Below are 27186 nucleotides of genomic sequence, written 5' to 3'. Positions count from 1 at the left end.
CTGATGGATATGGCCTTAATGGTAACTTTGAAATTGCTGTAGGCAAGCTGGTTGGTACCTGTTTATAAAAACAAGGCAATATTTCTCAGCCTTTCATAAAACTAAATTTCCTTTACGAGGGATTGAAGGGAAACTTAAAGGTATTCCAGTACTGTAACATATGAATGTAAAATAAGAAATAATGTAAATCAAATCCAGCACCTTCTGAAATGAGTTGCCTGAAGATACTAATCAAAATTTAAAGCAACTCTGAAACATTAATTTTTAAATACGTGGAGGTAAATGCCTCATGGATGGCATTTCATTATTGAACAGCCTGCCATTTCAGCATTTAATCCTGTCAAAAGAAAGGAGGAGGATTAAAGCAAGAGCAGCTTTTTGAAAATGTCACTTTTTATGAAAATTCATAATCTTGTAAAATTTGATAATATTTGTAAATACAGTGGGGAATAGTTCTGAGATTTGTGCTTTATGTAACATTCTGTAATCCGTCTTTCAAATAAACTTGAAGGCCACACGGATTTTTTCAGTCTCACACTAAACATTGAAGCTTTTTGACCTGGGGCTTCAGAAAGCTTTTCTGTGATTTAATGAGACCCTCTAGTTCTACTGCTCAGAGACTACTGAATGTGAACATAAAAAAAACACCAACAACACCACAAAACCCAAAACTCCATAATGCCTTTCCGAGTACATGTTCAAGTAGTTGTTTAGAATGAGATGTCATTGCTGTAGTCTCAGCCTGACCTGATACAAGCTGCCTGTTTATAAATGATTCGGAAGCTATCGTGCACCGCGTCCTCGGGCATATATACCCTCCCCTGGGACAGGGAGAGCTCGCTGCACTGTTGTGTTTGGCAGCACAGTACTAATAGATCATGTGCAAACTTCCCTTTCATTTTTCTGGGTGTTTTTTTTTCTTTGAAGGCTCCTCATGCAACTGCCAACCTGTAGTGCAGATTCTTTGAGTTACCTTTTAGTTGCCGATTTTCCGTATTGTCCTGATAGTACTCAGTTTGAATAGTGATTGTAAGCTTTTGTTGCCATACTTTTTAACTTACAATGTTGTATTTAAAATACGAAAGTACTAAGTAAACACAAAATGACATCTTTTCCTTGAAAATCTTTTAAAGCTAAGATGGGCACACTGTTTTAGTGTGTCACTAGGTGTAGTGCTGATGTTTGGGATTTTTGGTGTTGAGTTGTTGGGGTTTTTTTGTGCCTGTGCGTTCTTGTTGTCTGTTCTGCAGCATGTCCAAATATTTGATCCAGGGAAGAGTTTTAAGTAGATTTTAGAGCAGCTGTGTTTCTCATTTGCAAAGAAACTGATTTACAGTGATAGCTGATCTTGCGAAGTAAATAGATGGTTGATGCATGAAAGCTAACTTTGTTTGTATAAACAGTATGGCCTATTGTAACAGAGATAACTGTGTTTTATTGACTGGAGTAAACAGGATGGTTTCTGGGTAATGACTTTCTAAACTATTTTGTTACATCCTATTACACAGAATCCCAGAATGTCAGGGGTTGGAAGGGACCTCAAAAGATCATTCAGTCCAGCCCCCCTGCCAGAGCAGGATCACCCAGAGCAGGTCACACAGGAACGCGTCCAGATGGGTTTTGAATGTCTGCAGGGCTCTGTCACCCTCACAGTGAAAAAGCTTTTCCTAATGTTTTTGTGGAACCTCCTGTGCTCCAGCTTATATCCGTTGCTTCTTGTCCTGTCATTGGACATCACCGAAAAGAGCCTGGCTTCGTCCTCCTGACACTCCCCCTTGACATATTTACAAACATTTACGAGGTCACCCCTCAGCCTCCTCTTCTCCAAGCTAAAGAGACCCAGCTCCTTCAGCCTTTCCTCATCAGGGAGATGTTCCACTCCCTTCATCATCTCTGTGGCTGCGCTGGACTCTCTCCAGCAGTTCCCTGTCTCTCTTGAGCTGAGGGGCCCAGAACTGGACACAATATTCCAGATGTGGCCTCGCCAGGGCAGAGCAGAGGGGCAGGAGGACCTCTCTCAACCTACTGGCTACTCCCCTTCTAACACAGCCCAGGATGCCACTGGCCTTCTTGGCCACGAGGGCACATTGCTGGCTCATTGCTGATTTGAAAGTGACTTTGTACCCAGTAATATTTACCCCTCTTTCAAGTGTGGCTGAACATGATTTAAGTCTCAAAAATAAAAATTTTCCTGAAAACAAAGAGCTAGAGATGGAAGGGCAGACAGTGGCAGAAAGTGATATGGGAAGCTGGTAACTCCTGGCACAAAAGCAATTTGGTGTGAGTCATGGTGCATATTCTCTCATTGAGCGTGTGAGAGGGGGAAAAGAGAGCCTGCAGGGCAAATCACTTTGGATTACTTAGTTTTGCTTTTCAAAAAATGGCTTGTATATGAACATTCTCATTACTAGATGAAATTTCAGCTGCTTGGTTCTGATTCTCATTTTTATATTTACATCAGCTAAATCACCAATTGCATTAGCTTAAACAAGATCATAATCAGGTTAAATGCCAGGAAGAAATTTGGAATGGAGAATTCTTAAATTATTCTTAATAATACAGATCATGAAAATTACTAGTATTAGTGATTTAACTAATGAACCCACCATTCTTTAATGGAATATTTGATGCCCTTCAATGGGTTGGAAATGAATTTTCATACACCACAGACAGCTGATATCTAGTTTTCTTAAAGTTTATGGTTCAAGTGTCAAAATACAGGCATAAAAACTGCAAAGAAAAAACCTGAATGACTGCAAACAAAGTCCTTAATTTTGAGGGAGTAATACCTTATTGTGCGTACACTCCCATGTAATGTAGCTATTTTTATGAAGTGAAATGAGTTTAAGGAGTTTGGATTCTTGGATTTTAAGTAGTTCAATGTTACATGTGTCTTGTCTTAAATAATTACATTCTAGGGAAGTAACTGAACATTATCTCAGAATGACTGTGAGTTTTGTTCCTCTTCAATCACAAACTGAAGCAGAAATTAGATGTTTGTCTCAGTGTTTCAGGTCTCTTCTACATCTTGTAGGGTGGAGCTCAACACCTGCAGACAACACAGAGAATGGTGTTTGGAGTATTTATATGTTGCATTATGATTTTCACATGCTATAATACTGTGACAATTCTGTGTCTGTGGAACAGCAGGAGTGAAATCTGGCTTTATGGGCAAAAGTGCACATTAAAATACTTGTTAGTGCAGGATAATTCTTCTTGTTTTTTCTTCAGAGTGACCAAGCAGTTTAAAAATATTTCCTGTAATCCAAAAAAAAGCATCACAAAAAAGCGTGGTTTTGTAATGCAAGCGCAGTGTGTGTTCTCTAAATGCTCTAGAATGATGGTGGGTAGGAATGAGAAAGTAATGAGTGGGCAGCGTAGCAGTTTTCCTGGAAAAGCATTGGAGATCCTTTGTATGACGGGAATCAGCAGCTCCATTTTTGGAGTGACTCAAAAGTCATTACAGGGTATCAAGGTCCGATACAGCAGAGTGATGCTCTGCAAAGGACACTTACTTATGGGAACTAATCAGTAGTGAAGCAGCATCTCCAAATGGAGCGTTTCCCTTAATGTAGTCTGGGAAAAGGCTGCCTCCAATTCACATTTTGGTAAGATAAATAGAATCTTTGGACTATAAATGTCCTGAACAAAATACTTTAACCCAAAGTCCATATCTTCAGATCTATACTTATGTCATCTGTTTCCACTTTTAGGTGCTTAGTTTGGAACAAGTGTCGTGTCTGTGCACCCTCAGATCCGTTTGCTGTTAGTTGAAGCTGTGTATTTTCCCTATGTGACAGGAGAAAACAAAACAAAAAAAAAATCCCTTAGAAATCTGAGGCCAGAAATGAATAAGGTCTTTTTCTTATCACACGCTTCATATATGTATGTATATAGAGATTTGTGTCCATTTATATAAGATGAAAAACATCAGTTATTCTTCAGTTAAATTGAAATGGAAATCTCATGGATAAGAAGTTGACCATGCATTAAAAAATGTAGGTACTTGTAAAGCCAATAAATGACCTATATTTGGCTTGGCTTATTTGAAGTTCATCAGTGCTTACAGCTCTGGTAATATACAAGAGTCAAGAAATAAAAAGGTGATATTTAAGAGAGCAATTGCAGAATTTTCTTTCTAGGTTCCTTGGTAGTTAAATCACAACATCTGTGGGGATGTATTAAGAAGAGGCTGTACAGCGGCTTGTAAATTAAAAACGCAATCACTTTACATAACAAGGTGAACTACATGTGAAGTGAGCATAGGATTACACTGTTCATACATTCATGTCACAAACAAACATTAAGAAGAGGCTGTACAGCGGCTTGTAAATTAAAAACGCAATCACTTTACATAACAAGGTGAACTACATGTGAAGTGAGCATAGGATTACACTGTCGCAAACAAACGTGGTCCACCTCCACTGGAATCTCTCCTCCTTTCAAACCAGTGATTTTCACTGGTCTCAAATCAGATGCACATTTGGGATACATAGAGAGAAAAATACACTGTGTATATGGTTTCACTGTTAAGTGTATGATGAGTAACTTGTTAAAATTATAAATTACTGTTTGGTCACATGGTATTTTTGTCAAATGTAGAGTCAAAATATATTTGAGTTATATAGCTTGGTGTTAGAAACTGTGAAAACCACTGTGTGACAGAGGTGTTGACAGGTGTGGTACATACTCATATATAAGATGCTTTTAACTTTTGGATCTGAGACCTATGCATAAACTGTAGATAAAGTTGTTCTCTCTATGGATGTGTGTATACAAATAAATGAAAGACCGGCTGGAAAATGGACGTGCATCCCACAAGCTATGGGGACAGCAGGACACTAGGGCTGCCCCAGCATTACCGAGTGGCACAGCCCTTGGGCTGGGGACCTGGCTTCCAGGCCATACGCATCATGGGGGTTTTACTGGGCTCCGCTTCTTCTCTGCCCTCCAGGGCTGACCACAGGTGAGTGTCAGGAGCACACTGTCGGGTGGGCAGTTTGCACGTCTGGTTGCAGGAGCACTTGGGGATGTAAAGCACAATAGAAGTTTTATGAGTTCTGTCTCGAGCACACACCTGATCTGAGTTAAGAAGCAAATGTAGGTGCATGCTCTGAGATGAATTGCAAAATCCACCTTTGCTGTTGGCTGGCTTGCTGCTCCTACCTCTTTTGTCTCTCAAATGAGCTAAAAATCCCATAAAATTTTTTTTTGTCACTGTCTACCTTATGAACAGAGAGCTCTGTCTGCAAAAGGTCATTGAGCTGTTATCTTTTTTCTGTTCATAAGGGACATAGTAGAGAAGTAACTGAAGAATGTTGAAGCCTGGGTCAAACTTTACCTCCCGTGGAGTAGTGAGGAGGTGGCTCGATTGTTGATGGATTTAGATTATGCAGTGAGGCTGACGTAGAAGTCATTTTATGTAAATGGCTGTAGATCATGGAAGAACAGCATTTCACATATCAGCAGAGGAGAAAAAAAAACCTGGAGGGCTCTGGCTGCCTGCATGTTAAGTATCTGGGAGGGGAGAACTGTGGGCAAGACAGGATAGATCTGATACATGACTCAAATCCCATGAAATAGTTCAAAATGCAAAAGAAACAGGTAGCAATGGTGTGCAGGTCTTCAGTCTAGGTCACCTGATTTCTTCTGATACCAAAACCGAAGCAACTACGCTTGCTTTGGTAGTCATGTGTTATGTCTTTGAACTGTGGCTTTGCTTTGGAGGTGAGTTTTGATGAGACAGAATTTTTGAGAGCGCTCCTGAGTTTTCTTAGTTGTGCCGTCCCGTTAAAGTACGGGGAGGTAAGGGAGAGGTGAGGAGGGGGGAATTGTTGATTTCTAGGGTTGATTTTGTTGTTTCAAGGCTGATACGAACGTGCCTGAATTGTAGGCACACAATTTTGACCTGAGGAAAGGTCTCTGGAGACTTAGGTGGGCTGTGTTAGGAGTGAAATACTGCTCCCTGTGTTCAGCACAGGAGCTTAACGAGGCCATGGCGAGAGCCTTGCTGGTGTCAGCAAGAATAAAGTGTTAATTGGAATTTCTTTGAGAGCTTCTTGTGAGGAAAGTAACCTAGGTGCCAGGAAGTGCATTACTTCCCTTAAACCAGTTCTCTAAGCAGTGCTTAAGAGATGTAATATCTGTTAATTATTAAAGGCCAAAGCAGGCACAGTAGTAAGGGCGAGCAAATAACGGCTGTTAGCGTGGTGCAGGGGACCAGGTGCGTGATGTGTAGCTGCATCAGTTCAGCTGCATAAACAGAGCAGAGGATGTCCAACAAGAATAACATTACCAGCAAAGTCATAGGAGTAGTAAGGTCATGGGAGTAGGGTAGCTCTAAATGTTTGGCTAGTGTGGAATCTTTTAAAATACCTGATTAATGTATGTTAGAGTGCACATTTCCTGGGAGTTTCTATTGGAAATATTAAACAGCTGGCTTCAGCAGAAGAATTGGCTCAATTTCAAGCATTTCTCCACAGATATATGTATACACGCACACACATATAAGAATATAAATTTTCATGTATATATGTGTCTATAAAACATTAAAATTCCAAACAAGTCTCTTTCTTCAAACTTTTTTTGCCCCTTACTGAATAGTATGTGACAGACTGTACTTTTGCCTAGAGAGGGAGGACAGCAAAGCTATCTGAGCTCATTTGAACTTGTTAAATGATAAGTTATAAAAAGTGGTTTAGTCACAAGACCAGTCTAAGACTATTTCTATAGGGGTGGCTTCAGATAGAGTAGAATTTCTTTGTCTTGCAGGCAGTCCAGGCAGGAAGCAGTTTTAGCCTAAAAACTTTGTAATGAAATTGCATCAAGGCTATGCGTGAGTTTACAGACCTGCAGGAGAGAAAATAATAAATATACAATCTTTCTGTTTCATTTATTGAACTTCTGCAATGAGTGTTTAGCCAAATCATGGGAAAATCTATGATGGATTTTTGTTCCTTGTGAACAATATTTGAGCAAAGAATTATTTAATTTTTTTTAAACAAAGTTTTTCTTGCCATGTTTGACAAACATTTCTATTTTCACCATAGTTCTTGAAGCTTTAGCTATTGGAAGAGAATCTGAAATAACATATATTCTAAAAATATGCTTGTAATAACTAGGAACAAACTTTTGGCTGCCTTTGTGATCACAGGCATTCAGGTTCTTGCCAACTGATGTGCAGAAGTGCATTAGGATCCACGGTCTTGGTTACATATGATTGAGGTAACCGAGGTTTGTAATTAATTCCTGAGCTTTAAAAATAGCTACTAGCAGGAAGTAATTTCGTAAAAGGTCATTAGAGCAATATTCTCTCATGTCTGATAATTGGAATGAAATTAAATAAGATTTACCAGAAAGTAAAGAATCACACAATTCACTTTTGCAAAGATTAGTTCCATTTCTGGCCTTGTTTTGACAGCTGGAAGTAGAGACCTATAAAGATATTGGAATTGTGGCCTGGACAGAATGCACTCTTTTCTGCACGTTCAAGAAATAATTTAGTGGAGTAAGGAGATCTTTTTTGATACTGCCAAAGCCCCAACCTACTGTATAGCTCTTCAAATGCTGAAATGAATATTTTAAAGCTACAGTAAAAGAGAAGCGAAGCGAGGGATGTTGCTGTGGCTGCAGGGAGAACATTTCGGTGGGCCTTGGATGACTGTGTACTTTTTGGGGAAGCAGTAGTAGAACAGGAGAGGTGCAAGCGAATTTCTTCCTCTTACTGCTCTTCTGTCTGCATGAGAAAATAAATCTTTGACATTGAGAAGTGGCACTCTTATTTTTTCATCTTCACGTTTTATTGGGGAGTAACTTTACCAGCTTCTGAAAGGAATTCTTCCTCTTCATCCTTTTGAAAGTTAGATTTTATTTTTTTTTCCTCACTATGTGCTTCCCTGTGGCTGGCACCCAGCAGTCCTACAGATTACTAGGTAAGCTTCAAGTGTTATGTATTGTTAAAGGCAAAGTAAAGGAGTATAAACTCTATTCTCAATAGAATTGTTTTTATTTGTTATTTTTTGAAGGTGGAATGTCTTGAGGCAACAGCATGAACCCAAAATAGGGCAGCAATGGAGAAGGTTTTGCAAGTAGATCATGAACTTGAAGTGTATAGTTATCCTTTTAACTATTTATAGGCATCACATGTTTCTACATCTGATTTATTAAGGAAAGAGTAGTAGTTGTGAATGCTGAATGAGCAGGCAGGTGGTGACTATCAGTTGGCCAGAAACACCTGAAAGCAGTGTTTTCTGGGAGAGTATGGCTGATGTGCAAAACTTGAATGAGTGGACTGCACCTGCGGGCATGCTTTTTAAAATCTCCGTCTATCACTTCACCCCTTGCCCTAACATATCCTTTGGTTTCCTTCCCTGAGCATTGCTGCCATTTATCTTGAATACTTCTGTACAATACGACTTTGCTAGGGGTCTTGGCTTATGTAAGGATTAATCTTTAATTGTTTTTTGTTAGTATTGCATATTTTTTGGTATTTAACAGTTTCAGCAAGTTGTATTTAGTCACACTGTATTGAGGCAGTTATGTCAGTTCAGTGAGTGTCTCTTAAGTCTGGAGGCAGAAGTTTGATATCCCATTTTGAAGTGTCTTATTTATTGAGAGAGTCTCGTTCTCATGTGCAGTTAGAGATCTTTTTATATCTCTGTATCTGTACTCTGTAAGTATCTGTATACCTGTATAACTTTTTTTTTTTTTAAAAAAAGCATGGTGATTTGTAAAATCTATTTCTTTTTTGAACTGCTCTTTGGGAAAAAAAGAAAAAAAGTGGGTATTTAATCAGGCAGAGACTTAAACGAGGAGGCTGTGCAGTTTGGCTCTAGTCTAGTGGTTAACGCAGTGTTATCATCACAGCTTTGCTTTTTGTGTCCCCCCCGGGCTGCGACAAGCCCAGGGAAACATCTCTGCTTCTCTGGGGCGGCAAATCGGCTCTTGAGCCCCACACCCCAGCGGGGTCACCCACCCCAACAGGACACTCAGGCTGCTGAGAGGGTCCTGCTGCCCCAGGAGTGCCAAGGTGGCTGCTGTGGGACCACCCTGTCCCTGTCCGCTCCCCTTTGGGCAGGGGGAGATCATGCACGTTTGCTCTCTATGTAATAAAGCTGTAGCTTTTGCAATAATTATAAGCAACATATTACTTGTGTTTGTCACAGACAAGTTGTGATCCCTGCATGTTCCTGCTCGGTCCCCATGCATTGTCTGGTCTAGTCGAGAGGTGACGTCCCTGCCCATGACAGGGAGGTTGGACTAGATGATCTCTAAAGTCCCTTCCAGCCTAGGCCGTTCTATGATTCTATGTTGGTTTTAAGCTTGGTCTGCTTTGTGAGCAAAATGTTGTTTCCAGTTTAACTCAGATGTGTGTGCTTGTATGAAATTGGCAAAAAAAAAAGAGTAAAATCATGCTTCTGCTGAAAACATCAAAATTGCAGTCCATTTTTGGTGTTTGTATGATTTAGCATTGTAGAATTACCTCTGTTTTAATTAAGTTGCAGTGCTCTTCAAATTATATTAAAGTATTTAAGCCAAAGGCTATTTTTGTGAACCTTGAGAGTTCGTCAAGAAGGGCAAGCTGTGCGTGATGAGCACACCTGGTTATTCATTATGGTTTTCTTTTGGCATTGCAGGCTAACAGGCTCCTGAGTGAAAAGTAAAGCACCGTGCAGATAGTTCTGCATTTTTACCTCCCCAAATCGTCTCTTACCTCACAAAAAAAGACAATTCCTCATACTTTTTTCTGGTAGAATATATTGTAATGTGCATGGTGGTCAGTGCCCAAGTGGAACACTGTACATGAATAGGTAGCCAAAAATCTGAATTTTTGCCATGGGTTTCCTGGTAATTTATATAAATTAATAAGTTTTAATAATCAGAGGTCATGAAAATGGGGAAGGTTAGAAGTGTTTTGCCCATAAACTTGCACACCACAGTTTTCCAAACCAGATTTTTTTTTTTTTTTCTATCTCCATCCTTCTTTCTTTCCCCATCCCTACATATGCAGGTTTTTTACCTTTTGGGTCTTTTTTTCCCCCCTAAACTTTGAATATATTTTTTTCACGCACATTTTTCTTAGGCTTTTTAGTGTGTTGCAGTGATTATAAAAGCAAACAAATTTTTTTGAGTTAACACATCTTGTTCTCCTGAACCGTGATGGGAGCTAAGTGACTGTATAACAAATGGGTAGCAAGTTAATTACTAAATTTGTAATTTTATATCCTGAAACTCTGTAAGATATTTCATTATTTTTTTTTTTACTGTGAGTTATTTAATCACTCATCGCATTGCACATTCACTTTTTCTTTATGAACTCTAATCTCTTAAAGCTGTGGATTTTCAAGTCAAATATTAAAAAGAAGTATCAATTTACAAGAGAAACCTTAGTCTTTGAATAGGTAGTATTGAATGTGACTTTTTTTGGTCTGCTCCACCAACAGCCTTACAGTGATGGTCAAAAAGGTATAGTACAATGGCCTCATAGCAAATATTCAAGTGATACCACACAATGTTTTCCATCAACTTCTTGGATGCAGTTTCCGATTTTTTTTGTTTGATAAAGCCCATTCAAATTAAGTAAACTGAATTATTCATACTTAAGAAGTCACAGAAACAAGTAACTCATGGTTTCAGAACTGATGCAGAGTCCACCTCTGTAATATGTAGGAAGATGCAAATATTTGCCACTTTTAAGTAAAAAGGCAGCATCTGTCATGCATGTGCATTTGATGACGTGCCCCCTCCTTGTTCAAGATGACTTATTTTTTTAAAAAGACATTTATTTCTTGTGCTTCTTTGTTCATTTTAAAATAAAATTAATTGTAAATTCTTTGGGGAAGGTAATTGGTCGCAGTCCTGAGCAAGCCCTGTTTCTGGTGGCAGGGAAGGGGGAAAGGGAAATAGAAAGATGTTGCGTTACGAAACCTGCTGGGTATTTTTCTTACATATTTCACCAGCTATCAGTAAGATCTGTTGCTAATTTAAAAATAATAGAGCATAAAACCAGAGTATATGAAGTTATAGTGAGTGCTGAAATAAAAGAACTTTTTAAACTTGACATAATTTCCTATTCATTCTTTCACTTACCTTTTCATAGGGAGATGAGGAATTGGTATATATTACTTCTCTGAGCCAGAAAATACTTTTTAAAAAAAACCAACCAAACACCAGTCAAAATGAATGAACTTTTACTTCCCTCATAGCTCCTCTTGGATATTTTTTTTTTTTTAACTCCTAATAAGCCATTTCTGGAAGAAGTATTTCTCTTTTAGCACTTTTGCATGCTTCAGTGTTAGTAGTTTGGGGTCTAAAATTTGTTTCTGGAGAACTCGTATGTTCTGCTGGAGGGGAGATTTCTGCCAGAATTGTGAGTAAGCCTCGTGATAATGCACGATCCGAGTCTAAATAACAGAAATCTTTCTGGTGTAGCTAAGAGGTTTTTTGTTTGTTTCCCTTTTTGGACATCATTGAAATAAAGGTTCTTTATATAGCCTAGATATGGAGGTTATTCAGTTCTTTAGCTATAACAGTTCTGGGGTTTTTGACAGTCAGATATCTTAACTATAGGGGGGAAAAATACTGCCAGTTATGTGATCACGTTGGTTAAGTGGAGAGAAAGCTCTGACATGAAGGCGCTTTCCACTCCAGGCCATTCTATGAAAAATTCAGACCTTCAAATCGTTGTGAAGCATTCGTAGAAGCTGGGTTGCAAAGCTGGCGTGTTGATTCCAATTTACAGCTGATGTTCAGTTTCTAAATTGTTCTCTGAATATGCTGGGAAGTGAGCTTTGTGTGTGTTTGGGGAAAAAATAATCTAGAATATTTTTCAAGTACAAAGCAGATGTAGCTAGGTATTGGTTTCTTTTGCAAAGTGAATTGTCAGTATTTGACTTAATTAGTGTAAAGATCTTTTTCAGTCAAATAGTTGTGGCAATTCTTATATGTAATGTACGGGAACGGTATGAAAATCTGGCTTCTAGGTGTGCTGTTGTCTTGGTGCTACTAATTAGATGTGACATTGAACTGCTGTTTTGCTGCCTGGCAGGGACTTGTGCCCTATAACCATAAACAAATTGATGTGATGTGTTCAACAAAATAACCAGAAATAGGTGGATGGTCATGGAAATCTGTACTGGTTGTATAGTTGTGTGTTTATACTGCAGTGTTTTGTCCAGAGCTTAATTTAAAACAAAGTGAGGTTTGGCTGCCTTTCTATGTAGAGAGAGATTGTTATATATCAAAGCTTGGCCTTCTTACAACAATTATTCAGAATAAGCTAGATACAAATCCCCATCTTTTCTGGTCTTGGCAATGTAGAATTTCTGAAGAAAACTGATCTTCTGGTTTTACCGGCAGAGGGTGGGGTCGAGGGGTTGAATGTGACAGGAACTTAATTTTGGTACAGATGGATCTTCTATGTAACCTCTGAAGAGATTATATATATAGTGAAGAATTATTTTGTAACTGGTGTAATGACAAATCATTTTACTACAGCTGCTTTAGTTCGTTTGGGTTTAGCTAGTTCTGTGGGAATGTAGGAATCTGAAAAATGATCGGGACGTGCAGGATATTATTTAGGCTTTTAGTGCTTTTCTTTAATAGCCAACTAGCCATTAATATTGTTGAGAAATGCTAACAAACGTCCAAAAGATAGAAATGCCATGCAAAAATAACAGACTCTGTTCTTTTAAGTCCTATGGCAGCAGCAGGGGTGTTCTGCTCCTGTCCCAAATCCCAGGCCAGGAGTGTTTCTGAAGCTCCTGCTCATTTCAGAGGATGCACTCTGCTCCACATAGAGCTTTGCACTTAGCGTTGCTTTTACTCTACGGAACAACATCTGCTTTGGGATAAAATCAATATAAATAATGCACTTTTTCTTTCAATCAGCACTTTTTTGTGTCAGAAACGTGACTTTTAAGCCCTTTAAAATGTGACTTTTAAACCTGTTAGAGGTTGAAGAGTTATGATTTATATGCAATAGAAAGTAGTATTGTATATTTTTTTCTCCATGGAAGCTAGCATCTGTGATGCATGTTACTGTAACTACAGTGGATAATAACTTCGTATTTTTAGTTTTGATGGCAATATCCGTGTAGGTAATCAAGTGGTTAATGCTGCTGGATGTGATAGTCAAAATTGCCAAGTAGTTTCTCTGTGCGGAGAAGAAAACTCTTCACAAATATTATTTCCGTTATAAAGAAGCTCTACCTGATAGTCTAATATTTTGAATGTATTACATGAAGTTTAATTGTAACTGTTTTTTCACTTCCAAAATAAATATAAACAATTACTAGCTGTTTCAGAGGATTTGCTTTTAGCATATGCACTTGAATGTGGGTTTGCTGTTTCTTTTGTTTTTTCTTCTTACTTCTCTCTTGGAGATGAACAAAACCCTGGGTTGACCTCTCTCACGTGCACATATTCACAGTGCATGAACTCTTATGTTCTCATTAATCTCCTTTATCTGTAATTTGTATTGCAGCAATTCATAACATTTATACAAAGGAAACCATTAAGTAAATTTTTTTATTGGTTTGGTGTCACAGATGGCATGAACTTTCTCTATTCTTTTTAATATTCTGTTTCAGTAACCTTATTTCAGTATTTGCTACTAAGCTACCTGACTTTTTAATGAAATATTTATATGATGCCTGAGTCATTCTTAAGCAATATTGGAGGAAGCCTTTTTTCTGTCAAAGACATAAATGGTGATTGAAGTTTTGGAAAAAAAAAAAAAATCAATGTTTTCCATTTTTTCAGGGCCAAAGGAAATAATCACAGTTGGGTTTAATAAAGACTAAAAGGATGTGGGTGAGTAAGAGCATTTAAAGAAGAGGTACACTGGTGTTTGTACTAAATTGCTTTCCAAAGAGCTCCACATAAACCTGAAGGCCTGCGTTTTACCTGCTTCTGACAGTTAAATGCAGACTTTCTGCTGCCTTGTTTAACTCCTCCATTCAACTCCTGTAATTGCTGTTTAGTAAGAGTGCTTCAGCAATTCATGGTAATTGCTAAACAATTTGCTTCTTGGTGTCGCATAACCTGTTTCACCATACAATTGGATGGTACTTTTTTTTTTTTTAGTTGTAGCTTATTTAAAGAGTACCTGCAGTGTGTCAGAAGTGCCGAGTGAAATAAGATGTAGCTCCTTATTTTGTTCAGTAACTAGCCTGCTCTGAATTTTGCTCGTGTAAAATGATTTTTAGTGCTCATCGAGCTGCCATGCAGATGTTTAACTTTACTGTCATGAATTGTTGCATTTATTTCAAACAAATAGTGCGTGATGGTGAAGCTAGACATGTATGTAGCATTTGCAGTATTGTGGCCTTAATGAATTATTACTTTAAATATGATCTTGGTCCAATGTGTAACTCACTTCAGAATGAAATTACTGTTGTATTCTGTAACTTACATTTTTTTGGTAGTATAACATAACATGCAGAACAGAAAATAATAGGCTCACTAGATTGCTGTTTAAGATGACTAGTAAAAAAATCTCAAGAAATTTATCCATAACTATGCTTATTCCTAAAAGTAAAATAACCCAAACATGAAAACTTCAGTTTTCATCTGAGGTAGTTGTGTCTCTGCATGCACAGACCACAATTCACATAGCTGGAAAAATTAACAGCAAAAGGTTTAACATCCCACTTCAATTTCTTTTTCTCTGTTTTGTCACTAAAAATTTGTTGTTCCTAAGATTCCCCAAAAAGCAAAGCAGGTGACTATTCGAGACCTTACTAGAAAGCAGAAGTAGTGAGTCCATTGTTTTTAAGCCCAATTTCTCTTTCTGTGACACATTTGCTGTGCAGACGTTTTCATTAATAATGCTGATTGCTAAATAGAAAGTATGTGCCACATAGTTTTTATTTCAAATTTTTTTAATTAATTGAGGTGACTGAAATTTAACGTATCCACTAAGGGGAAGTTCTGCCCTTTAAAATTTGCATTTAGTATGGCTTGGGAAAAATTGTTATTTATTTAAAGTATCTTTAACCATAACAGAAGAGATTAAAACCTGTCAAGAATAGTAAAAATCTTATGCACTCGCAAAGCAGCTCAAGATCGGTCCACACTGCGTTACAGCACTATAACATTGCTACACGTGGAATAACTCAGCAGTACTAATTTATCTGTACTGAGATTTAGTGCTTTCTCAATGTCAGAGTGGGCTAATTCACCTTGTGCCAACTACTTTGATGTCGGAATACAGACAGGTGGGTTTTAAGTCACAGGAGAGCTGAAGAACTGCTTGCTTACCGGCTGTTTCCAGATGCCACTGAGCGTAACAAGTCTTCCGAAGGCAAAGGTGTTTCATGTGTGTGTTTATGGGGGTGAGTTGGTTGGTTGGTGGGTTTTATTGCTCCTAGGGAAGGGAAGAAGCAGTGGTGAAGTCGTGTGAAGGTCGGGCACATCATCTCCTGTGTGGGACAACAATAACCGCAACTTAAAAAGACAAACAAAAAAAATAATTCTGGAGCAAGGTTTTTCGCAACTTAAAAGAAGTCTTTAGAAGGTCCAGTGCTATTAGGACTCTAGAGTTTCTTTATTAACTTCTTTCTGGTTGCTTTATTTTTTAGTGTTTGAACTTTAACTTTTGAAGTGGCTATTTAATTCTTCTACTTAATCGGTGGTTGGAGCTCCCTTTGAGAACTCTATGGCGCTCATGCTAAACTTTCAGAGATAGTCATGGTGATGGAGGAAAACCTGAGTCAATCCATTACTCTAGCAGTGGATAATTTTATAAAAGTCCTTTCAAGGAAACAAGAAGAGTCCACAAGCTCATGATTGTAGTGGCCTCTCAGTGACACACAGAAAGGCACGAAGCTGTAGGCAATCCCAGAATAGGATACGCAGTGGGAATGACCTGCGATGCCATCGGTACCCGATCTGCCAGTTAGGGCTTGGTGTTTCAGTTGGTTACGTGTACTCTGATCTGCAAGCATTTTTGGCTGGTATGACATAAAATGCAAATACATAGATAACAATGCAGTAATTGCAGAACTAACAATATTGACTAAAACTAAACAAGCCTAAGAACATATTTCCTGATGCTGTGAGTGCTTGTACTAGAAAAATTGTGCGATTGAGTGCTGGCCGATTCCTTTGTTTTGCTGGTGAAGACTGTTCTTAAGACAGAACTCATGGAGTTATTTTCTGTGAAAGGTGACGAGCATAGAAGGTAGACGTTTTTTGGTGGACAACAAATTAGGCAAGTGAACGACTGCTGAGGACAGCTATGCAAGTACAGAAAAGCCTCTCTAGACTCATGGGTTCTCAGAGGACGGAAAGAGCTGCAGTGGAGCAAAGTGGAAAAAAAAGTGATGTAAATTGTCTAAAATTTGAAGAATCAAGCTGGTCCAAAAAACGACTGCAAACTGAAGTGGTATAGGCCAGATTAAAAAAATGTGGTTGTGGATCAAAATAAAATCCATAACAGTCCTGTGGAGACAGATTTCTAAAAACTTTCATATTTTTGTATTCACCGTAACTCAGTCCTGTTTCCAGTGAAGTTTTATTTTTGTTGGTGGTATCTACTTATGGTGAAAGCTCTTTTTCAGGTATTAGCTTTTCCAGAGTTATTTTGGTTTTGCATGTTAAGTTTTTAATAGTTTATCAATTTCTTTTTCCAAGCAAAATAGGCAAGATGCAACTTGGCAATTGCTCAGTGATGCACTGTAAAATGAATTGTGCAAGAACAATAATTTGGACTCTCAGGATTGCTGTTCAACAAATGAATTTTTTCATAAGCAGCAGATAGCTTCCCTGTAATTTCCTATTGAAAGTTTTATTCATGTTTTTTTAATATTTAAATATAAATTATTTTTTTAAAAAGCACCACCACCCTACTTCCTATTCTAGTATATCTAGAACAAATACATGTTCATTCAGCATATTTGGGGAAAAAAACGATTGGAGAGGAAAAAGAAATCAACATTTGTTGAAATTAACTGAGTCGCTTTAAGCCTTGGAATGGGGGAAAAATACATGCAAGTTTTCAACCAAGTCTGATCTTAAACGTGTATGCTTCTTTGGTGTGGAGGAAGCATCGCTGAGCACGAAAGAGGATGTTAATTATTGCATTAGGAGTCTTGATGCAGATTTTGGAACAGTAGCAGTGAGCAGGAGGGCTGGGGAATAGGTTGGAAAAGGCTTGTGCTGCTCTGACCCTGTAGTTTTGGGCTTCAAGGCTGGATCACAAAAAGATGAAAAGCATCTACTCTTTCTCTGAAGCATAGCTGGAAAACCCTCTCCAAACTTTAAAAATAAAAACTTTATTTTCCTTTGAGTGTAGCATTACAGCAGAATGGTATTGTGAGATTGGGGATACTCGCTTCCTTTCACTGCCTTCCCTGGCCTGTATAAATAACCTCGCTGTCAGCTCGCTCTGCGGGTCGTTATAATGAATGACTGCAGTCAGTGGTAGAGTTGAAAGAAGCAATAATGTTGAAGTCTATATTTTAAAGATATATGCCAAAAACCTTTTTTTAATAATACAAGTATGTGAGTCTTCTATAAGCTGCTTCCTAGTTTTGTACTTTAATGTAATTTTTTTTTTTGACATGAAATATTCCTTCCTTTCCTCTCAGCATGCAGACTTCTCTAGGAGAACGTAATACTTCACTGGCATATTCATAGACATGATCTCTTTTTCCCCAATACATTAGACCATACCTTGAAAGAATATCTAAGATCCACTATCGTAAAGTTGGAAAAAAAAGATTTTTATCCGCAATACAGCACTGCCATGGTTTCAATTTGTAGTACATAGAGTGTGTTACACACCACTGATAGAGAATAAGTAAAAATATTATTCTTTAGTTGATTTAGAGAAATTTCTTGTATGTGCTTTAGCAATCACACTTTTCTTAACATTTGTTCAAAAGAATGTGACATGCTTAGTGTATTCTAGTAAAGCTTTAATATGTTCATTCTTACAATTAGTTAAGCAAATATGGAATATTAGTTACAGAGTAAACATTCAAAAAATTTCTTTTTTAGTTGCTGAAAATAAGTAATTTTGTTTAAAAGCAAATGTCTTGAGCTCTAATTATGCTGTGGCTTAATTTGGTGACTTTATTTTTGTATTCATCTAATAGTTTTTAAAGTTTAGTTGAAGGATGTTGCATTCCTAGCAAGAGGTTGCAATCTCCGTATTTATTGTTGGACACTGTATATTATGTCTTGTCTTAGAAATTCTGAGTGGAAGTGCTATATCCAGTGTTAGCTTACACTGTAGTTATGAAGTTATTCCTAGGTACGGGTTTGGAAGCAAGTAATAAACTAGATGGTATTGCATTTGTCTGTTGTCTATGAGGAGGATTTTTTTTTTTACCATCCCTTTGCATTTGCAAATTCTTTCAGGCTGAAATGAAGCATTTGAAGGTAAAAACCGCATCCTGTAGTGACACCCATTTAAATATTTGGCCATTTAAATGCTGTTAGCAAGCTATAAACTTCTGAATGATCGCTGTGTAGCTGCAGAGCTCAGTATCAGTATGTCAAAAAAGGTTGAAAAATTTGATTTTCACTGACATCCAACTTCTGTTACGCTTTTAAAATGACAAGGCTGATGTAAGGCTATGAGATGGGACATAATTTTCTGCTGCCTTTTATTTCCAGAGCATGCTTCAATATTGAACTGAAAGCAGTGCTGGGGTTGTGCTCTGAGGTGGCTCATACACTGACGCATATAAATTCACTGTGAAATCAATGCTTATAGACTTTATCTTGTAAAAATCTGACATTCACAGCCCCACATCAAAATGTTTTATTAATTTTAAACTGAATGGACATCTTGTGTCCTCTTCTTGTTTTTTTTTTTGCTGAATAATAAAACACTAAGGAAATTACTTTTTATTTTCTTCCCAAGACAGTCATTCCTGTTCTGTTGCATCTTAATCACAAGTATTTTATAAATAGGTGAGTGTTGCTTACCTTTTTTAAAAAGGTACTTTTTCTAAGGTTTGTGACACCGTTTAGCTGTAGCTCTTTCAGTATTAGTGACTCTGAATGTATGCCTGTCACCGACAAGCAAGTAGTATTATCTGCTGTGTCTTGCTCCATATTTAAGTAACTACTAAGGTTTGCAGGAACCAGCAACGCAGAACTATTAATTAGATCAAATTAAAATAAACTTGATTTAATATGGTTTACCTAGTTGGTTAAAATTTTCCTTTCTCCTAGGCACAGCTGTTGATTTTCCTCCCTAGCAGCAAACTTCTGTGATAATAAATATCCTTTCTTTATCAGCAATTTTCTTCTAACCTCTCTGTCATTTAGCTGTTTTTTTTTTTCTTTCTGATGTTTCATGTTGCAGCAGGTCTTTGGCTCTTAACATTTATTATCAAGTTTTAATTTAAGGGAGAGGTGGAAAGATATAAAGTAGTTTTGCTGGGTCTATGAAGATGATGTTTGTTTTTTGGAGTGTACTGGTTAGGGTTGGGGGTGTTTGAGAGCTTAAAACAGTGTTCACCTGCGGTGCAATCTGCCTGAGATACTGTGCTGTTACTTGGTGAAACTTGGAGTAGATCGAAAGAAAATTCAAGGAAACTATTCATCTGGTTTGGGTTGATAAATAAAACTTTGTGAGAAAGCTTGTGACCGTGCCAAGGTTAATAAAAAGTGGAGATGAACTTTGCTTGTTATGTTCAAAGGCGCTCTCCTTCAAAAAAACAGCTTTCCATCAGATTCTGCTAGAATATGGGAAATCTCCTTGCCATCAGTGAGTCATACGCGCTGTCATCTGCGGTCGGTGTCCCTGCATGGGAGCCAAATGTTCGGAGGTACCCAAGTGTCTTTGGTCCCAGCTGTCCCTCATTTCTTTTATGTGGTCTCGCCCTGGGGGAGGAGGGAAGGGTGAAATGCTGGGAGTCACCTCGGAGGTTTCTAGTCTTTTGCAGTAGAGAATATTTGCACTGTTAAGTCACACTCTATTGAGATCTGCTCAAAGAAGTCCTTCGATTCAAAGGAAGCTCAAGAGGATGAGGGGTCTGTACTGACAAACTCTGTAAGAAACAGCTTTTGGTAATGCTTTTTGTTTTTTCCCTTTTTATTGTCTAGTTATTCCCTTTCCCCGTATCTGCTCATCACACAGTTTGCCAGGATTGCAAGTACTAACAGTGGGTAGAGGTCATTGCTGCCTTTCTTCAAAATGGTAGATGCCAGCTCTTGCTTGCCTCTTGGCAACCTCTTTCAAATTAAGGCTTGTTGCTTTCTGTAGGACAGGTCTTTAGAAATCACTTCTTTGTGCCACTCTGAATGGATGAGAAAATATCTGACTGTAAAGGAAAGTAGATTTGCATGAGGTCACTCCTGTAAAAATGTTACGATGGTCCAGCTTCCTTCCCAAGTTGGATGTTTTTGTCATCTGCTCAGAGACTGATTGCACAAGAGCTATGGTGCAAACAAACTTAAAACAAAGTTTCTTTAGCACTGATGCAAAACTAACACATTATCTGTCTTGGAATGAGCCATGGCTTTAAAACAAGTTGTTAGTCTTACAACTAACTACAGTTCTGGGCATTAAGATGTAGAACTAATGTAAGATTTCAGAAGAAATTGTGTGTTATCAAAATAGATATATCAATAAAAGGAGTGTAATTAAATGGCCAAATAGCTTACTGTTAAAAGGAAAATCATCCTCATTTGTTTTGTGTTTTTTCTGCACCTTTCTGTCTAATAACCCATTTCTTTCCTGAAAGTCTTCAATGGACTAACAAAACTTAGGGCAAAGAATGGTTATCATTTGCTTGTTAGACCTTTGTAGTATTCATGCTTGTCGGTGTTCTTTAAGTGACTATTTACTTTCTCATCTTTGTTATGATAGTTTCGTTATCTATTCGAACACAAGGATTTGGAAATCTTTTTCCAACCTTAATCATTTAGACAAGACTTTCAAAAGAACCATCACAGGAAAATTAAGATTTGAGGACTTAGACTCTGTGGCAAATCTTAGAAATAAGTCTCCTTGGTTTTGATAATAATATGCAGAGCTACGTGGCACGGGGAGTGATTTTTTGGAAGGAGGTTTGTTGCTCGTTTGTATGCCACCACGGCAAGCTCATGTCATTTGTGGTTTTGGCCAGTTAAAATATTCAACGTGTTGTTTGAAATTGTAGTAACTGTTTGTATTGTTTCCATACAGCTTATGCAACATCTGTGAATTGCTAGCTTAAAGCCATATTCTATATATAAAGGACTAAAGCAGAAGAGTCATTCTTTTCTTTATTAAAAAAAGTTTAATTTTTTTTTAAAAAAATCACAGTTTCTTTTGGCAAATTTATATTTGGTCTTGTTATTTGTATGTATGTTACTGGGTAGTCACAATAGATATTAGCAAAGTTTGAGAGAAAATCTTATCTCTGTTGGGAAATGCAGAAAATTAGTGACAAAGCTTAGAAAACAAACTCGAGTCTGCTTCTTCAAGATCAATGTTGTTCTTAAGCAAACCGTTAAGTAGTGAAGCATTTTTATTGGTATAAATAGCTGAACAACAATTAACAAAAAAAGAGATGTGATTTTTCTTACATTTATAAGAAAGGAGCAAAAGCCATGCAGCCAAGGAGAGAGCCATGTACTGAATTTAAGTAATCCACTTTGTCTGTGGGAAGCCATTGTACAAAATTAAGCAAACGAACACATCCTCAGAAGAGGAGGATCAGCTCCAGACAGTTCAAACATTGACAATGGAATAGCAACAAAGTAACTGCAGAGGGATGGAGGAAAAGACTCTCTGCCTAAACTCAGTAAATTGAAACCAAATAGAAGATTTCCTATGGAGGTTTTCTACAAACAATGTCTGTCTCTCTGTTCTTACGAATCAGAAGAGCAAATTAAATTTCTCTCCTTTGAGCTGAAACATAGATTATGAGTTCCTCTTTCAAACAGATAGAGTATACTTTGGTGGAAGGATAGTAGGCAGTCGTTTGAAATGGTCCAGAAGGAAAATGCTTTGGGGGAAAAAAAAATTAAGCGCAGTCTTTATTAAGAAAAAATTGCCAAAGATCTTGGACGCTGAGGTGTGTAAACAATTGACCACTACCTATATTCTTCAAAATTATAAGACTTCCAAATTATAAGAGATCTATGCCTGAGTGTGGGATGAAACTACTACAGAGATTGCACCTCAGTCAATGTTTTTTGTTGTTGGGGAGTTTCAAGTATTTTTTTGAAAAATAAAATATTTGAGATTATTGGGTTAAATTTTCTTGTATTTATATTGCAAGATAAATGTGACGAAAGAATTTTGAGTCTTTGAAGAAACTTTGTGGGCTGTTGTTAATGTATATTTGTTCTGAATACGCTTTAGCAATGTGTATGAACATAATAGTTTTCTCACTCTAAGCACCTTTGTCTATATATAGATGACTGAAGCGCTACTGGTGGTAATGGATTTTATAACACAAATGTGGTATATTCAGAGTGATACCGAGTGAAACAGTGGTTGTTTTAATAAAACTTATTCACAGTAAAATGGATGATGTTGTGTTTAGTTGTAGCTTTGTTAGAACTGGCCTTTATGTGAAGATGAGCCATATATTGCCTTTCCTGCTGATGTCTTTGCATGGGTTAGCTCAGCATTGTTACTGATTGTGTATAAAGTACTGAACAACGTATATACACGTACACTTATTTATATGTCTATTTTCTGACAGTTCCTTGCCTGGTTTTGGCATATTTGGTTGTTGAAAACTGGTGACATTTGATTCCATCTTTCTCCAAAAGTGTAAACTGGATTGGCAGACATTTAATCTCTTGTGATAATCTGCTTAATGAAGCCAATAGATGTCCTAATTTTAACATTTTTAATAATATAAATTGTGTAACTTTATTTAAATGATCATCAGCAGCCATGAATCCTTGCAGTCAGATTAGCAAACATACTTTTAACTTGTAACTCGTTCCTCCCTAGGCAGAACTGGTGAAGGGGAATCTGCAAAGTGTTGGGCTCACGCTCCGCCTTGTGCAGTCCAAGGAAGAAGATGCAGGGCATGTTGTCATTGAAACTGTGACTCCAAACTCGCCCGCTGCAGCTGCTGATCTACAGAGAGGAGACAGGCTCCTAGCAATTGGCAGTGAGTAACATGCCAGCTTTCAAAATCAGTGTCGCCTTGCAAACTGGAGGACATGGCTGCATATCCTGTTCAACTAGACTGCCTTGCTCAGCAACCACAGCTGTGCCTGGCACTCATCAGAAAAACCTGACATTTATGTATTTGTGGCCCCCTCAGGGAGGTAGTTTTTGTGCATATTTATTTACTCTTTGCTAGATAAAAGCCAAAATATCCTGTACTATAGAAGAGTTAGTGTGGTAAAAAGCTATGAACATAGAACTTTATACACTTACAATGTGAACAACTTCAGCTCCCTGCTAGCACAGTTGCATTAATTTTTTTAAAAAAGTTTTTATCTGAGAGCTTTTACAGACCAGAGCTGAACTACTGCAGTGAGTCATTGTGATTAGGTATTGCCTGAATTCCAGTTTTATTGCTCTGGTGATTTAAAATGGTTTTGTACTGCTTTGAACAGGCAATTGATGATTTCTCTAGACCAAGGGGAAAGCCACTTTTCCATCTCTGCCTGCATGACTTTATTTACACTATGTGCTCATTAAGGTATTTTAGCTTGCGTGTAACTTTTTGAGTCTTACCAGAGGCTGGAGATGAAGGTGGTCAAACGTCTCTGAAAGTTCTGATGAAGTAGATGATTCACTTCACTGTTCACATGTAGCATCATGCTTATATTTTATTAACATACTGGAACTGTTGTCTTTGATACTCTGCTTCTGATGTAATTATAATTGTATTTCAGGATACCCATCTCTTTTTAACCCTTTGTTAAATGCATGCTGCTGAAAAGTCTGAACTTACAATAAGAAGATTAAAAGAAGTTAAAAATATTAGCATATAAAATCAACATTGCTCCGTAACATTACAGCATTGATAACAAAGAGCGATCTGGAGTATTTATGGGGGTTTTGTATCTTTTCCAGCATGTGAAGTCATACATTTGTATGAGTAAAATGGAAAGGATTCATCTGTTACATTTCAATTAACCTCTTCTATTGTAGTCGACTTCCTTTGTTAGTGAGCAACAGTATTGCTACCTCTACTAAAGATCTAAATGTCTGTTGACTGTTTTTGGCCGTTTAGATTTTCATAATTAAGATTTAACTATTTTTATCTCTCCTTTTTTAATAGGTGTTAAAATCACATCAACTGTCCAGGTGTTGAAGCTTATTAGGCAGGCTGGGGACAGAGTTTTAGTCTTTTACGAAAGGCCTGTTGGGTATAATCAGCACGGTTCAGCACTGCAGGATGGATTTGGACAGCTGGAAGACACTGCTTTCTTGACACAGCCAGAAGATGACCAAGCTAGTTTATCAGCTGATGTTGATAACAGAGACTTTGATTCAGAATTTGAGGACTTAGCTTGTGAATCACCTGACCAAAAAGAAGATCTGCCAACAACTGCAAGTCCCAAACGTTCAGTAGTAATACTTGCTGCTAAACCACTTGGAACTATATCTCCAATTCTGAATCGAAAACTACATTTAGGAAGTCATCAGACAACATCAAAAACGCAACAAAAAGATGGAGCTAAGGCGACACCACCCAAAACTGTTGAGGGTTCAGATGCAACACAGCAATCGGGTAAACCATCCCAAGGATCCAGCACTAAGCCTCCTGTGCCACCTAGGCCACAAAGTAAGCCTGTTTTGCCTGCTAGTGAAGCTCAGAATCTCTTAGAAACTGCAGCTGTATCTTCTGAAAAACCAGAGAGGCCACCTCCACCTACAAATAATGGAGATAAATGTGCAGAGAAGGTAGTCAAGAATAATGATCCAATAGATGACCCAATGGTACCAAAAGTAATAACAGCACCAAAACAAGATACATTAAAAGATGGACTTTCTGAAACCGCACGTAGTTACAAAGATAGTGGAGACGATCATCGAACATGGGAATCACCAGAAATTCCTTATAAAGTCGGGCAAGGCCGATGGCCAAGGACGAGAACATCCTCCTGTCTGTTTGAGGTAGAAGGATACCATAAGTACCTTAATGTTGCACTGTGGTGCAGAGACCCTTTCAAGGCAGGTGGTTTTATCTGCTTAGGATATGCAAGCATAAAACTTGAAGAAATTGCTTTAGATTGTCTAGGTACATCCTCAATGGAATATATTAGAACATTTAAACTGGATGCTCCCGCACCGAAAGCTGCAGTCACTAGAACCGCGTTGCGGAATTTGACAACCCATAAGGGATTCAGTGAAAAATTTTGTTATGGAGATGTTACTTTACACTTCAAATATTTAAAAGAAGGTGAAATAGATGATTCAAACTTTCTCTTGGAGAAGGAAAGGGAATGTCACTTGGAAGAAGAAACTCATGTACTTCAGAAAGAGGATCCTTACTTGGGACAAACGGTTCTTATGGAGAACAAGCATAACTTTCAAGATACTCAGTTTCAGAATCCAACTTGGTGCGATTACTGCAAAAAGAAAGTATGGACTAAAGCAGCCTCACAGTGCATGCTCTGTGCTTACGTTTGCCATAAAAAATGTCAAGAAAAATGTCTGACTGAGACACCCTTTTGTGTAGGAGCTGAAAAGCGACTCGATCGAACTGTGGGGGGTTGTAGAGCAGAAGGACAGGAAGCTCCCCAAGCTGCATCCTCCCGCGTTGATTCAGAATCTAAATCTGTTAACAGAACTACAGGTCTGACCAGGCATATCATCAATACAAGCACTCGCTTGTTAAACCTCCGTCAGGTCCCCAAAGCTCGCCTCTCTGAGCAAGGAGCAGAGGTGGTCGAACCTTCGCCAAAGCACACACCAAACACTTCTGATAATGAGAGCAGCGATACCGAAATCAGCGGGCCAAGCAGCCCTTCCAAACGTGCAGTGAGTACTGGGATAAAGTTGGTCCGAAAGGAGGGGGGTCTAGATGACAGCGTCTTCATTGCTGTTAAAGAAATTGGACGTGACCTCTACAGAAGTTTGCCCACAGAGGAACGTTTTCAGAAACTAGAATTCATGTTGGATAAGCTGCAGAACGAAATAGACCAGGAGCTGGAAAATAACAATTCGCTTGTCAAAGAAGAAAAAGAGACGACGGATGCGAGGAAAAAAGCCTTGCTTTCTGCTGCGCTGGCTAAGTCAGGTGAAAGGCTGCAGGCCCTGACGCTGCTGATGATCCACTACAGAGCAGGCATTGAGGATATCGAGTCTTTGGAGAACCTGTCGCTGGAGCGGCAGTCCAGAAGAGTGACGAAGGATTCGGAGGAACCCAGCATTGCAGAAGAAATGGATAACGAAGATGTCAGTCTGATGGAGGCTCCGACATTCAACATCATGTCAGAAGAACCAGTGGATCCACCTCAATCAGTAGACTGATATTTACCTATTTAGCTTTTGAAGGAATGGACTAAAAGAATACTTTGCACTTAATTACAAACACACGCAGATTAAAATTAAACACCCATATAATGCGTATGTCCTGCTTCTCCAGTTACTTGCCTGTGTAAGAGTACAGCTAATAACAGTTCTACACCAGCTACAGAATCATCATTTTGTTAAACTGGCTGGTTAAAACTACATTTGGGGGTTTATATTGGAAATTTATTTTTAATAACTTATTTTTATTTTTTCTAATTATGTCATCTTACCATTTCACATTAAGGTGTGTGGTATCCTTAATGTATTAATTGCCCCTCCCCACCTCCTTTTTTTTTTTTTATCTAGTGTTTTCAACAGAAAACTAGCAGGATTTTCAAAATGTTCGGTTCCCATTGTATGATGAAAAAGTTCTAAGCTTGTCGCATGCCTGACAACTCACACAGAAGTCACTGAGGGACCAGGCTTTAAAATGTTGATCACTTTTATTGTATGTCTTCTAGGTAACTGTGCATTTTTTGCCAAACATATCACAAAAGCAAACAAAACGTCTTTCATTTTGTCTGTTATTAATACTTACTGTAGTTAACGTTGCATATCGTTCGTTTTACGTATTTTTGTTGAATACAAGAACTTTTCATAGTTTGTAATCAACATGAAATAGAGTAATGCTATGCTAAAAGAAAAAAATCTCCCTTAAAATTTTGAGCTACTTTATCCTGATTGAATAATACTAGATATAAAAGTACATACCAATAGCTCATAATAATTTAACTGGGAATATT

General features: G+C 38.0%; 1 protein-coding gene across 1 annotated transcript in view; it reads left to right on the top strand.

Moving 5' to 3' along the window:
* PDZD8 (PDZ domain containing 8) overlaps positions 1–26401 on the top strand; it is a gene marked incomplete at its 5' end in the record, with an annotated part of 57180 nt that extends 30779 nt beyond the window's left edge. The window contains 2 exons of the mRNA XM_009875319.1: positions 22916–23078; positions 24204–26401. Coding sequence (XP_009873621.1) covers positions 22916–23078; positions 24204–26401 — 2361 coding nt within the window. The remainder of the gene's footprint in view (positions 1–22915; positions 23079–24203) is intronic.
* Between the last annotated feature and the right edge of the window lie 785 nt (positions 26402–27186).

The sequence above is a fragment of the Apaloderma vittatum genome, unplaced genomic scaffold, assembly GCF_000703405.1.
Source record: "Apaloderma vittatum isolate BGI_N311 unplaced genomic scaffold, ASM70340v1 scaffold26828, whole genome shotgun sequence".
Taxonomy (NCBI): Eukaryota; Metazoa; Chordata; class Aves; order Trogoniformes; family Trogonidae; genus Apaloderma; species Apaloderma vittatum.
Note: the sequence above shows the minus strand (reverse complement) of the source record. Positions and strands in the feature narration are given on the sequence as shown.